Source organism: Engraulis encrasicolus, chromosome 23, assembly GCF_034702125.1.
Source record: "Engraulis encrasicolus isolate BLACKSEA-1 chromosome 23, IST_EnEncr_1.0, whole genome shotgun sequence".
Lineage (NCBI taxonomy): Eukaryota > Metazoa > Chordata > Actinopteri > Clupeiformes > Engraulidae > Engraulis > Engraulis encrasicolus.
The window spans coordinates 38,343,706-38,358,705 of NC_085879.1; the positions used below are offsets into that span (position 1 = coordinate 38,343,706).

General features: G+C 44.2%; 1 protein-coding gene across 1 annotated transcript in view; it reads right to left on the reverse strand.

Annotated features, from left to right (window-relative positions):
* Nucleotides 1–12,628: 12,628 nt before the first annotated feature.
* Nucleotides 12,629–15,000, reverse strand: part of glra4a (glycine receptor, alpha 4a) — a 53,665-nt gene continuing 51,293 nt past the window's right edge. The window contains exon 8 of the mRNA XM_063189789.1: nt 12,629–12,937. Within this exon, the coding sequence (XP_063045859.1) occupies nt 12,629–12,937 (309 nt within the window). The remainder of the gene's footprint in view (nt 12,938–15,000) is intronic.

Here is a 15,000-nt window from a genome sequence, read left to right on the forward strand (position 1 = left end):
TGTCAGTTCAAATTGAGAATTGCGAGTTCATTCAGTAGATTCACATGTTGTCAAGCACAGAGACATTATTAATCATTTGGCTCGTGAGATGGCATGCTATCAGTGGTGGAACAATAAGTACACAGGGCCCCAGGGCAAAATACTGATAAGACCCCCCATACAGCCTGCCAAGGTCATAATAGGTCCCCCCTGCCACCAATATGAGAGGGCCCCTTTGCCCAGGCCCAAATGCCCTGTTTGCCCTGCATCTAGCTCCACCTCTGTGTGGCATAGTGCGTGTGTGGGAGGCTGGCACCTGGCAGTGTTCTGTGGAGGATTGCATGTCTGTCTGTTCACTCCCTGCTAGAGATGATGACATTGCGCGGCATTGAACGGCAAAGCATCCTGATTATCCCAGGTGATTTTTTTTTCATGTTGTCAAACCCAGGCAGGCATTATTCATCATTCTGATGGTGGGATTGCATGGCACAGAGTGGCAGTTTCCTGGCACCTGATAGTTGTGGAGCAATTGCATGTCTTTTTTACGCCATTTTTCTTCTTTTCCATTAGACATTAACATTCATATAATTACACGTCAAACAAAGGAAAGGAAGGACAGTACAGCACAATATAAAAAATACCATAAATCCAAACATACACCAAACTAAAGCAACCATAACATAACAGAAGAAACAAAAACAAAATAAAAAATAAAAATCTCAGTCGGTATTAGGCTAGTATTACTCACATCTGACGTCTTTTTTTTTAAAAGAAACTTCATTCACCACATTATATATATAAACTTTATTACAGGCTCAGGGCCCAATAGGTAGACACACACATATACATCGAAATAAATTGTGCTTGTGCTTGGCTTCAGCAAAGTGGCTTGGTTGAGGGGTGGAGTGACTCTAGGACAGGGGTGGGGAACCTATGTCTCCTGGGCCGGCCCCCGATATAATTTTAATGTTATTTAGCTTCATAAAATAATGAAAAAAGAAGAACCGCAACACCGATGCTCCCATTTACTTCATTTTAAAAAAGAAAAAAAAAGAAAAAAAAATTAAGTAAATGGGAGCATCGGTGTTGCGGTTCTTCTTTTTTCATCATTTTATGAACTTAACGTCTTTTGAACTTGCACCGAAAGCATCTGGATGTGCGTGAGATTGGACTTTGATAATATAATGTTATTTAGCTTCACATGAAATATGACATATTTTGTAAAGGAATCTTAGAAAATGCATTTGCAATACAATTAAGTTATATTCAGGGAACCTAGAAAAGGTGGTATTTGTTTAAAAGGTGGCTGCCTTCAATATAGGCCTAAAGTGAGGGGGGGAATTCTTGTTTTGTAGTCATAGTACGGCCCCCGGAGGACTTTTACGGTACGGCCCTCCGATGAATTTGAAATGGCCCTTCGAATGAAAAAGGTTCCCCACCCTCTAGAGCGGTAGAGTGATGTTTTACTTTGAAGTTGTCAAAAGCAGAAACGCTATTCTCATTTTGACTGTGGGATGGCATGACACAGAGGTGCAGTTTCCTGGCAATTCTGTGTGTGTTGTTGTGTGTTTACACTCTCGTCCTCACCATGGTTGACATTGTGCTTGACTTCAGCAAAGTGGTGATGTGTTGAGGGCTGGAGAGACAGAAAAACGTGCTGATTATCACACAGGTGTTTTCTTTACTTTAATATGGTCAAACACATTGACATTACAAATTATTTGTATTGTGGGACTGCATGACACAGAGCAGTGTGTGGTGATAGAGCTGGGAGATATTGGAATGGGGGAAAAGCATCCTGCACCCCGTTTCTTGAAAGCGTCATTGTTAAACAGTTAGCAACTTACTAGGAGGTTTCCAATTGGAAATTGCATTGCAACCAAGTAAGTTGCTAACTGCAGCAACGATATTGTCGAGAAATGCAACCCTGATTATACCAGGTGCTTTCTTTACTGTTGTATTATCTAACACAGAGGTGGATGACTTCGATGGGGTTATAGCATGGCAGAGTGTGGAACCCTGTCACCTGATAGCGTTTAGTCCGTTTACTCCATTTACTCCATTTACTACATTGCGCTTGGCTTCAGCAAACTGGCTCGAATGATTGACGGAGTGATGGAAAAGCATGCCAATTATCGCAGGTGATTTAAAAAAAAAAAACCCTTTCATGTTGCGTTGTCAAAAACAAAAACATTATGAATCATTTTGATCATGGGTTGGCATGGCACAGAGGTGCAGTTCCCTGGCAATTCTGGGGTAAGTTTCTCAAAAGAGAAGTTGTTAGCCTGTTAGCAACTTCGGTAGTTGCCAATGGGAAAATGCATTGCCAACAACAAAGTAGCTAATGTAGTACGCAACTTTGGTTCTGAGAAATTCACCCCTGTGTGTGTTGTTGTGTGTTTACTCTCTCGTCCTCCTCACCATGGTTGACATTGTGCTTGACTTCAGCAAAGTGGTGATGTGTTGAGGGCTGGAGAGACAGGAAAGCGTGCTGATTATCACACAGGTGTTTTCATTCCTTTTGTGTTGTCAAACATGCAAACGAGACACAGTACTGTAGATCGCGGATAGATTGGCCATATGGCATACAGGGCATTTGCCAGGTGGACTGTTGATGATTTGGGCCTGGACCTCCCCTCAATGTAGTGGTATCAATCCTCTAACCGCTATACAGTTGACCTCTCCAAGTCAGATTTGAATATTCATTTTGGCTGTTGTGGTCAAAGTAGCTTGTAATTGATGACTAAAAATGTTGTCACAGGCTTCATTGTCTCAAGTCAAGTCTCAAGTCTTGGCTGAAATCTCAAGTCAACTCAACTCAAGTCTTGGCTGAAAATGCCCGGCATGATTTTTTTGTCCAAGCCCAGCCCTGGTGGAATGGCATGGCACCATGTGTGCGAGGTTCCTGGCAGTTCTGTGTCTGTTGTGTATGTTTAGCCTTCCCCACGGCCGACATTGTGCTTGGTATTTCAAGACAGGCTAAGTGATAAACCTGACTAAACGAACCTACAGGAAGTAGTAAACCTGCTAAGAGATAACCCACAAGGGTTCTAAAAAAGAACTAGGGTACTTCGTCCGGACATGCCTACGTCACTAGTGATGCGCGTCCTTGTTGCCGAACTGCAGTGAGCACTGCACTGGGACTCTCTAGTTTCGTAGTAAGCGATTTAGGGTTAGGTTAGGGTTATGGTTAGGTTTAGGGTTAAGATTAGGGACGGTATGGATGGATGTCCTGGCGACGAATCAAACGTCGTTGGCAACAAGGACGCGCATAGCTATTGTGACGTAGGCATGTAAGGGGTTTTACACACTAGGGCGGTAAAGCGTTGCGGAACGGCCATGTTTTTTACCGGTGTCGGTGAATTACATTGAAACATATCTGTCCTTACACACCAACCGGCGGTAGTCAGCGTCAGCGGCGCGTTTGGAAAATAGAACTCGAACGTATTTTTCACGCCGGCGACCGGCGGTGTCTCATTCAAATGAATGGCAAAGTAGCACGCTAGCTTTGGCTGTGAGGGGGTTTTGATCAGGACTGGCCTTGCACGCCAACGCTGTCGGTGTGAAAGGCAGAGAAAAACACACCGGCCAAAACTAAGCAGAAAGACCACCTTCCTCCACGCGACCGTTCCGTTCGGCTTTGGTATGTTTGACCCCTAATACCGCCTCCGGACGAAATAACCTAGAATTTCATTGTCCCTAACCCACAAATGTCATAAGAAAATGAGCACTCTAGACTCTTCTATTCGAAGATTTACCACTCTCTCAAGGTTAACTTACTGTAGCCTGGTTTACCACTGGACCAGCTTGGAACAGCTCCATGGTTGACACTGCGATTGGCTTCAGTAAGGTGAGGCAGGATGTTTGTGTGTGTGTGTGTGTGTGTCTGTGTCTGTGTGTGTCTGTGTCTGTGTCTGTGTGTGTGTGTGTGTGTGTGCATGTGTGTGTGTGTGTGTGCTGTGTGTGCGAGTGTGAGTGCGAGTGTGAGTGTGAAAGTGTTTGCATGTTTGTGTATGAGTGTGCGTGTATGTGTGTGTACACATATTTGTGTGCATGTGTGTGTAAGAGTCTGTGGGTGCGCAGGATGTGTGTGTGTATGAGTATGTGTGGGTGTGGGTGTGTGTGCATGTCTCTGGGTGAGGGGGGTGGAGTGAGGGTAAAGAATGCTGATTATCCCCCATGGGCCGGGGCAAGGACAGGGCTCAGCCACACACCCCACACCCCACACCCCACACCCCCCTCCATCCCTCCACCCATCCCTACCCCCATCCATCGTTCATCACCTTCTACTTTACCATCCAGCCGTCCTTCTGTCCTTCCTCTCCTGTGTGTCATTGGAGGCTCAGGTGTGGGTAGGGGACGGCTGTAACTGTGACTGTGACAGTAAATCCCACTGCCTGCCTCCACTGGCTTGGCCTCACCGTTCCCTTTTTGCACGCCTGCCTTCCTGCCTGCATGCTTGCCTGACAGGCGACTCCAGGTTCCAATCTGTGTCTGCGTGGCTGGTGTCTGGTGGCTGGCAGTGGCTGCCGTGGCAACGTATTCCGGAATATATATGATCGGAATTTTCAGTGAGGGTTTCCTTGGGAAGGGAAGATACAGAGCAAGAGGGGTTAGGGAGGTCTCCACTTCTCTCTCCCTCTCTCTCTCTCTCTCTCTTTGCTTCTTTCTCTCTATCTTCCTCGCTCTCTGTCTCTCCATCCTTCTCTCTCTCTGTTTCCCCCCGTGTATCCTAGCTGACCTGGTATACAATAAGTGCCCCACAGATTATGGAGGGAGGTCACTTCTCTCTCTCTCTCTCTCTCTTTCTCTCTCTCTGTCTCTGTCTTTCTGTGTGTCTCTCTCTTGTTCTCTCTGTCTCTGTCTCTATCTGACCTGCCGTGCCCATGCGTGCTCCACAAATTATGGAAGCAGGTCAATCATCTCTCTTTCTCTCTCTCTCTCTCTCTGCCCCTCTCTCTCTCTCTCTCTCTCTCTCTGTAGCCTATCTGACCTGCCGTACGTGCTCCAAAAATTATGGCTGTAGACAAATGAAAAGGTTCAAGGTGAGGAGGGCGTGAGTCTCTCTTCAAATCACCGATGAAATGGCAGATTGGTTTCATTGATTTGCACGTTAAGGGCTAGTCTCCCTCCTGTGCCTGTGTTTCAGCCCATCCCCCACATAGTAGTACACCTTATGTATATATACACCCCCGCTGGGCTGTTTACCAATGGCAATAGCCAATCAGAATGCCCGATTGTAAATGGTAACGGTGGCGGCGGCGACTGGTGGCAAGTAATGTTTGTTTAAAGCGCCTCTCAATTCTCATTCTACATGTGCAATAATAACGAAGCTTTTCAAAGTGCTTTTTATCAAAGGGAATGCCTTTGAGGGGAAGTAGGCAGTAGGCCGCGGGGCTGGGTGGCGTGATGTGTGTAATGTGTGTTTGAAAAGCAATAGAGTGAAATGGCCATCTGTGAGATTTTTTGTTTCATTGGAATCCATTACGGCACCTCATCTCTCGATTTAAAACTGAGCACTGAAACGAAATGCGCCTTTCAGGATGGGTGCATAGAGAGAGAGAGAGAGTGAGAGAGAATGAGAGAGAGAGAATGAATGAGAGGGATGGAGGGATGGCAGAACGCATAGTCGCATTTTGTGCATGTCAGTTATGGTGTGCAGATTTAGAAAAGCTCCTTACACCAATAAAGGCACATTCCCCCCCTGCACACAACTAAACAATGGCCAAGTCAGTGTTGTGTTTCGAAGAGAAAGTGAGGCAAAAAATCGGTATAAATAGATTTACTAAACAGCTTGAGGAAACCAAGCTCACAGTTTATTTTGTGTTTTTACTGCGAAACACTGGTCTTTTCTAGAAAACAAGACCTTGCAAAAAAAAAAAAATGTCTCAGGCAGTGTGTTGTGCTCGCTCACTCTCTCATTCCCTCAGATGTTCTTGGGGATATAGGCTAGGCTACCATGCTGACATACAATAGCCAATCGTTTTGACGTTTGCCTATTGCGCTCGGATTGCTTTCGAAAAAAAACATAAAACCGTACTTAAAGTCTCTGGAGGGAGGGCCGGTCGGTGTGGGGCTTAAATGAATGCGCCGGGACTCAATCGGCGCTCAATCGCACAGAAGCCACGGCATTCTCTGGGGAAAAGCTTGCTGTCACTTCTCGTCTGGGTCACCGCATCGGGATGTGATGTGCGCTTGACTGTGCTTTGTGCGCTGCTGAGAAAAAGAAATGCTTGGTGATGTGTGGTGTCCATGTTTTTAACCGTACATTTTGTTTTGACCTTGGTCATTTCATTTGTAGGCTATTCCCTTTCTAGACATTTGGATTTTAAAGTCTTGCTCTAGTCAAGGTATGTTTACTCTTAAGTCATTTAGTCTGACATTTTTGTCAGTTTAAATGATCAAAAGAGATGTTTGCAAAACATGTTTGTCTTTTTCCAATTCCGACTCCTTTCATTGTCTGAATGGTCATAAACATAATTGTCATCTTTTCCCCGTCTCACAAAGTGAGTGCTATTGTTATCAAAACTCCAGTGTTGAGTCTATCTATCTATCTATCTATCTATCTATCTATCTATCTATCTATCTATCTATCTATCTATCTATCTATCTATCTATCTATCTCTCTCTCTCTCTTTCTCTCTCTCTCTCTCTCTCTCTCTCTCTCTCTCTCTCTCTCTCTCTCTCTCTCTCTCTATCTATCTATCTATCTATCTATCTATCTATCTATCTATGATGACCTCCCATGTCAGCCCTGTCAGTACTGTGTCACTGCAGACCACTGTAAGCGGTGATCGTTTTGTCAGGCCTGTCAACACCGATATGGCTGACAATGGTTCCAAGGTGCAGTAGCGCTGGCAGGAAACTGAGTGGTTGGGGTTCACATTTCACTGGTGTGGTGTGGCAGATGATCACAGCTCTGTAAGCGGCACTTCATCACGTCACGTCACTTCAATGCTCCTTTTATACCAAATTTTCTTAGACTCTGAACATAGGCTACTACAAATCAACACAGAAACATACTACTACTTATACCAGGTAAACCATAGGGCTTGACATTAACGTTTTCACCCACCGGCCACTGTGGCTAGTGGATTTTCCAAGTCATTAGCCATTCAGGTATTCCACTCGCCACAAATTTTATATTGTTTTTTTTTTCTTGGTGGTGTACGTCTAACCTCAGAAGATGATGTGCTAATACAAGATGAGTGTATAGCATTCTACATGGAAGTATATCAAGCAAATAGAAACTTTTAATCTAAAATATCATTAGGAATTCCTGTTTGAGCAGTACCCTGAAGAAGGCTTGCGCCGAAACGCGTGGGTCTCTGCTCCCATGTTTTTAAACTTATTAGCCATGTTTCAATAAAGGCTTTTTAATATTTTTCCACAAGAAGAGTGCCTTGGACTCCCTTTTTTGACAAGATATTGTTTTTTTCCCCAACACCAAAGAGCACCTTCAAGATTTTTTCTGAACAATTCCCTGAGCACTTCGGATTTTCTCTTCACTTAAGAAACTTTTAACTTTTTCTTTACGTAACTTAAATACAAACAGTTGATACACAAGGGGCAAACAACAGAATATAGGCCACTATGATGCGTATGTCATGCCAAGGAATAAGCGGCCAGCCAAATTGGCTAGTGACCCTGCAAGTATTACTATCCACAGCCCAGTTTTACCAGCATTTGGCCGGTTAGCAGGTGCAAGTGTCAAGCCCTGGTACTGATCATCAATGTGGCACACTATTCACATTAGAGGCACATTTGGACAGCCACTCACAGGGCTCCAAAAATATATGCATATTTTTTCTATTAAACATTTCTGAAAATAGAGGCCCACGAGGGTACGGGCCCACAAGGGTGCGGGGCCCACGGGGAAATGCCCGTTATGCCAGATGGCCAGTTCAGTCCTGGACACTCACCCTCTCACTTGACCCCATCTCGGTAATATAGAGGTCACATGCAGTTAGAGGCAGGTGCAATAAAGTGTGCAGTTAGAGAAGGTGAGCACTTTGGTGCAGAACATGGCTGGTGTCACAGGCAGCATTCTGGTCGGCCTAAAAACAGCAACTAACTTATAGCAAGTGAGAACTATGGGAGGTTTCACCAGACCAAGTTGCTCTAACTGTCCTTTTTCTGGCATAGGAGTTGAGTGGAGAGCTCATTTTTTCTCACTCATTAGTTGTGTAAAATGGTTTAATTTTGTCATTAAAAACTCAATTTGTCCTCCATATTGCAGATGCTCTCCCAATCTCTACCTCTCTCTCTCTGTTTCTCTCTCTCTCTGTTTCTCTCTCTCTCTCTCTCTCTCTCCCCTTCGATCCTGTTTTATCCATAGTTCTCTTCCTTTCACAGTCTCTCTCAGTCTCTTTTTGTCTCCTTCTCTCCCTCCTGTCTCGCATAGTTGCAGTGTTAATTCAACACTTACAGAGTATACTCTGGGACCAAATATAATCTAGAAGATGTTAAATCTTGTCTTTATATGTTGATTTAACACGGCATCCTTTATAGGAAGCCACAAAGAAAAATGAATGAGTTTGACAGAGTGATATGACCTGGGTTGACACCAGTAGACACACACACATTCACACACATGGGCGCGTGCACACACACACACACACACACACACACACACACACACACACACACACACACACACACACACACACACACACACACACACACACACACACACACACACACACACACACACCATATTTGTGCGCGTGATAATGAAGGCCACAGAATGGCATCCAGGGGGTACATTACAGGAGCCTGCAGACTTTCTTTTCTGCCTTTTGTTCGCGAGCGCAAAAACGGCCGCAACTCACAATCTCAGAAAATGAAGGAATGGCTCATGTATTTTATGTTTTCTTAATGGAACCAGGAACGGCATTTCTTGACACTTCCTAAATGGAAACTAATGGAAAACTAGACTGCCTGTGCAGTCGCCTTCGACTGCTTAGGTATATCCCCGAAACGCGACGCTTCCAGTCCCCCATCATTCCTACCACTCCCGTCCACCATTTCGTAAACGTATATGATACATACAGACGTGACATGACGTGCATAGGCTTAAAACCAAACGACTATTGTGAAAATGAAGCAAAAAGTGGGGCAAATGGTAATACTGTTTTAATGGTTCAGTGGATATACCACATTAGGTACAGTGTAATAACCAGTGTAACAATATTTAATACAATGTAATTTTTTCTACTTACATCATGTGTTTGTGCGTAAGTGGTATTACATGGTATTGCATATTGTTACACTGGTATTACACTATATTACATGGTATTGCATACTGTTACACTCGTTATTACACTGTACCTGATATTGCATATTGTTACACTGGTATTACACTAGTATTACATGGTATTAAATATTGTTACATTGGTTATTACACTGTACCTAATATGGTAGATTCACTGAAATGGTGAACCATTAAAATAAGGTGTTACCGGGCAAATCAATCCACCCAGTCAGAAGTTATGGGCCAAATGAAAATTCCGCCATTTTGAAAGTGTTGTCTTCCAAACTCGAATCAGTTCATGAACCTACCCTAGAGCATTCACACACAAAATCTGGGACAAATCCATCCACCCGGTCAGTAGTTATGGGCCAAACAATAATTCGGCCATCTTGAATTTAGCCATCTTGAAAGTGTTGACCTCCAAACTCGAATCAGTTCATGAACCTACCCTAGAGCATTCACACACCAAATCTGGGACAAATCCATCCACCCGGTCAGAAGTTATGGACCAAACAAAAATTCAGCCATCTTGAATTCAGCCATCTTGAAAGTGTTGACCTCCCAACTCGAAGCATTTCATGAACCTACCCTAGAGCATTCACACACCAAATCTGGGACAAATCCATCCACCCGGTCAGAAGTTATGGACCAAACAAAAATTCGGCCATCTTGAATTCAGCCATCTTGAAAGTGTTGACCTCCCAACTCGAAGCAGTTCATGAACCTACCCTAGAGCATTCACACACCAAATCTGGGACAAATCCATCCACCCGGTCAGAAGTTATGGACCAAACAAAAATTCGGCCATCTTGAATTCAGCCATCTTGAAAGTGTTGACCTCCAAACTCGAATCAGTTCATGAACCTGCCCTAGAGCATTCACCCCAAAAATCTGGACAAATCCAAACATCCGTTCAAAAGTTATCGCGTTAACACGAAAGACCTTACGCGGCGGCGGACGCGGCGGACGCGGCGGACGCGGCGGCGGCGGACGCGGCGGCGGCGCACGCAAAACCATTACATCCCCGACGCTCCGCGTTTCGGGGATATAAATATGACCGCAAATAATTGTCCCCAGGAAATCAATCTGTAAATATCCTGACTAAGTATTTCCGGTGAAATGAACGAAAGGGGCCAAAAGTGAATTTGCTGAACCTTTCGATTGCTTTTTTTGAGTGGCAACAAGAGAGCTTCTTTTTCCTCTTCATAAAGAGACGAGGGAGCGAAATAAACAAGTAACAGTTAAGATTTTCCTGGCAGAATATCCATTTTATTCAAATTTAGACAAAAAGAGATACACATTTGTGCTGTCTGCAATCATTGAGCAACTCTGTTTATGTACATTTTTATACACTGTATTATAATATCTGTATAGCCTTGTCATACACAAATGAAACACCATACCACTTGTTTGATTAGCCACCATTGATAGTAAAGATCCCCATTTTCCCCCTATAACCATTTCCCCACCCGCATTCTTAGTTTGGCAATTGGAAGTAGTATAAAAAAGACATTATTTTTAAAAACATTCATTCAAAGATGCGCCGTGAGATGAAAATTCAAGTCAGTGTATTCCATCCAGTTAAGAACACAAAAAAATAAATCAGTCCTGAAGACTCCGCCATGATTTTTTTTTTGCCACTAGGCCTTTATCTGAGTTCTTGGAGGCACTGAGACCTACTCCACCAGTCACCTGTAGCCGATCCTCTCACACTCAAGATGGAGAAATGAGAGTGAGGAAAAGCCTTCTACCACCAACACACAGTTCAGTGCCCACTCGCAGGGGCCGCTGGCAGCTTTTACGGGGCCCGGGACAAAATCATCTGAAAGGCCCCCCCTCTCTCAATGCACACAATGTAATGGGAAGTCAACTCTGGGCTTCCCACTCTCTCCCTGGGCCTGGGAAACTGACCCGTTTGTCCTCCCCTGTCAGCGGGCCTGTCCACTCGGAGTGGACACATGTTGTTGTTGCTGTGTTTGTGTTGTTGTTGTTGTTGTTGCTGTTGTCAGTTTTTCGTTTAGCTTTTTTCTCTCAACATATCACATGTCCTTTTGTAATCCTGAAGTCACACCTGAGCACATAAGGTTTAGCAATGACAGCACATGACAGTTTTTCGATGTGTTGTTCAAAAAGAGCAAATATACTGTACTGTATGCCACTGAAATACTTCATTCTCATTTTTAAATGTATGGTTGTCTGACAGGCAGTTTCGGTTGGAACGAAAGAAAACAAAACGAGCAAAAGTAAAAAAACCCAAACCAACAGAAGTAGCCATAAATATCCCAAAGAAGAGAAAGAATTGAATTACATAAATAAAAGAGAAGATAGAAAGCTGCTGAAGAAGAAAGCGGAGAAAAAGGCGATGTGTGTGTTTTTGTTTTTGTTTTTTTTTGTTTGTTGGGGTTTCGTGTCAATGCTACAAGTTGGCATGGATGTCGATGAGATGGTGTCAATGGGCTTGGTGCGGTCCACGAAGCGCTTGCGCACCATGTACCCATCATACAGCATGTAGAGAGAGCGAGAGAGAGAGAGAGAGAGAGAGAGAGAGAGAGAAAGATAGAGTGAGAGAGAAAGAGAGATCGAGAGAGAGAAAGAGAAAGAAAGAGAAAGCGGTGGAGAGAGAGAGAGAGAGAGAGAGAGAGAGAGAGAGATAGAGAGAGAAAACGAGAGAGAGACAGAGCGAGAGACAAAGACAAAGAAAGAGAGAGTGGCGGAGAGAGAGAGAGAGAGAGCAAGACAGAGGAAGAGGTTTAGAGAAGAGAGAGTTTGTCGTTGGTTTGTGTGTTTGTCGCTCTGTCGTCGTCGTTACAAGTTGGCGTGGATGTCCTCGTGTCTGAGCACTTTGTTGGAGGTGTGTGTGTGTGTGTGTATTTTTACTTGCTTGTCTGTTTGTTTGCTGTGGTGTTGATGTCGTTGCAAGTGGATATCCTCGTATTTGAGCACTTTGTAGGTGATCCAGTAGAAAGATGCAAGGTGTCTGTTTTTGTATGTTTGTTTCTTTCTTGTTTATTTATTTGTGTGTTTGCTGCGTCGTCGTTATAAGTTGGCGTGGATGTCCTCGTGTATGAGCACTTTGTAGGTGATCCAGTAGAAATATGCGAGGTGTGTGTTTTTGTTTGTCTGTTTGTTTACTTTGTGTTTGTTTGTGTGTTTGTTACGTCATCGTTACAAGTTGGCGTGGATGTCCTCGTGCCGGAGCACCGTGTAGGTGATTCAGCATGGGAAGAAAGCCAAGTTGGAGGCCAGGTGTGTGTTTTTCTTTGTTTGTTTGTGTGTCTGTTGCGTCGTCGTTGTAGTGGATGTCCTCGTGTCTGAGTACTTTTTAGGTGATCCAGTAGAAGGATGCGAGATGTGTGTTTTGTTTGTTTCTTTCTTTCTTTCGTGTTTATTTGTTTGTTACAAGTTGGCGTGGATGTCCTCGTGCCGGAGCACCTTGTAGGTGATCCAGTAGAAGATGTTGAAGATGAGGAAGCTGAGCGGGAAGACGGCGCGCGAGATGGTGTCGATGCGCTTGGCCCGGTCCACGAAGCGCTTGCGCACGGCGTCGCCGTCGTACAGCACGTGCATGTGGGGGTGCGGCGGCGGCGAGGGCGCGAAGACGGAGGTGGAGCCGTCGATGGGCGTGCCGTCCTTCGTCTGCAAGCAGTGGCCCAGGCCGTAACCACGGAAATAGAAGCCCCGGCTGTCACGCACCAGCTCCTCCTCCTATGGAGAGAGACACAGAGAGAGAGGGAGAGAGAGAGAGAGAGAGAGAAAAAGATAGAGAGATAGAGAGAGAGAGAAATGGAGAGAGAGAAAGAGAGAGAAAATGAGAGAGAGAGAGGGGAAGAGAGAGAGAGAGACAGAGACAGAGGGAGGCAGAAAGTTGGAGAGAGAAAGAGAGAAACGGAGAGAGAGAGAGAGAGAGAGAGAGAGAGAGAGAGAGAGGGAGGCAGAAAGTTGGAGAGAGAAAGAGAGAAACGGAGAGAGAGAGAGAGAGAGAGAGAGAGAGAGAGAGAGAGAGAGAGAGAGAGAGAGAGAAAGAGAGAGAGAGGGAGAAATGGAGAGAGAGAGAGAGAAAGGCAGAAAGTTGGAGAGAGAGAGAGAGGGAGGGAAGGAGTGAGCAAGAGACAGACAGAGACAGAGGGAGGCAGAACGTTGGAGAGAGAGAAGGAGAGAGAGAGAGAGAGAAGGAGCAGAGAGATAGATAAAAAGATAGAGACAGAGACAGAGGGAGGCAGAAAGTTGGAGAGAGAGAGTGAGTGAGTGAGAGAGAGAGAGAGAGAGGATAGAGTAGCAGCAAGAGGGAGGGAAAGAGGAACCCAGGAAAGAGAGAGGCATAGAGAATCAGAGACAGAAAGAGAGAGATACAGAGGGGAAAGAAGGAGGCAGACAGAAGCCGAAAGAGGAAGGTAGAGATTGATAGAAAGAAAGAAACACAGAGGAAAGAGAAAGACGTAGAATAGAAGAGAGGGGGACAAAGAGTGAGAGAGCAATAGAGAAATGAGAGGAAAAGGGAAGAGAAGAAAGCCAAGAGAGGCAAAGATAGATAGAAAGAACGAAACACACACAGGAAAGAGAGACACATGAAGGTACAGACACAGACAGAGGGAGAGATAGAGACATAGAAAGAGAAAGAGAGAGAGAGAAAGAGAAAGAGAAAGGGGGGAGAGGAAAAAAAAACAGATGACCTCTCTGTCACCAGCGGGTAATAGCCTCCTCCATTTTGCCCTCAGTGCAGAGTTTCCAAATCTTGATGTATCACTGTTGTCATGGGTACTGAGCGCACAGGAGATTATTACATTAGAAGATGAAATAGAGGCACTTCCTGCGCTTTATAAGATGATCAGGGAACTTGTATTCTTTAAGTGTGCACTGGAGTTGCTCCTGTGCCCATTGATTTTGTGATACATTCTCATCAGGCAACAAGCCCATGAAGCATTTATGCTATTGACTGCTCTGGCTGTATATCTGAGTCACTGAATACGTATGCATTTATACATACACTTTTGATACAGGACATAGGGCAAGCAGTTTGTATGTTTGGTTAGCCTATTTAGTAAAAAACCGTAGCCTCTTACTGCAGATTGGCCCCTCGACGGGCCTATTTACTCTTTGCTGGAACACTCAGCTACATCATAAAAGCATTGCTATGACAATACCCAGAGTCTTGAGGTAACTGGTTAATACTTGGTCTTTACCATTTCCGTGGCAATAAGGTTATAACAGAGGCTCTGTGCTAAGGGGTTTAATTAGCCGATAAATTATCAACCTTTGGGTTGCTATACTGCCACACCTATTGTGTATACATGATCTGTACATTTTTGAGAAAGGAGTCATTCATGTGTTTGACAGTTAAAGTTTAACTGATCAAAGAAGAAACAAATGTTAACCAAACGTTTACCTTTAATTGGCCAATGGATGATCAACCATTACTGTTACTTTACCAACACCACTTGTATACACAATCTGTAAGCTTTGTAAACTTTTTTTTGTACAGGACAAAACAGTCATTTTTGTGCTTCACAGTTTAACGATAAATTAATTAAGTAATTAACCGTTTTAGGAAATAAAAAAACTAGGTCAAAAGTATTAACCTTTAACTGCTCTTAATGAATTTAAGAGCACCGACAGAAGCATGATAATTATTCAGCAAGTATAATGGATACCATGTGTGAATGAGGAGTTTTCAACAAAAAGTTAAAAAAAAGCCCTATAACAATAGGCATAGCCATATAAAAAAAGCCCTATAACAATAGGCATAGGCACATGATGGATGGATAGCGGGG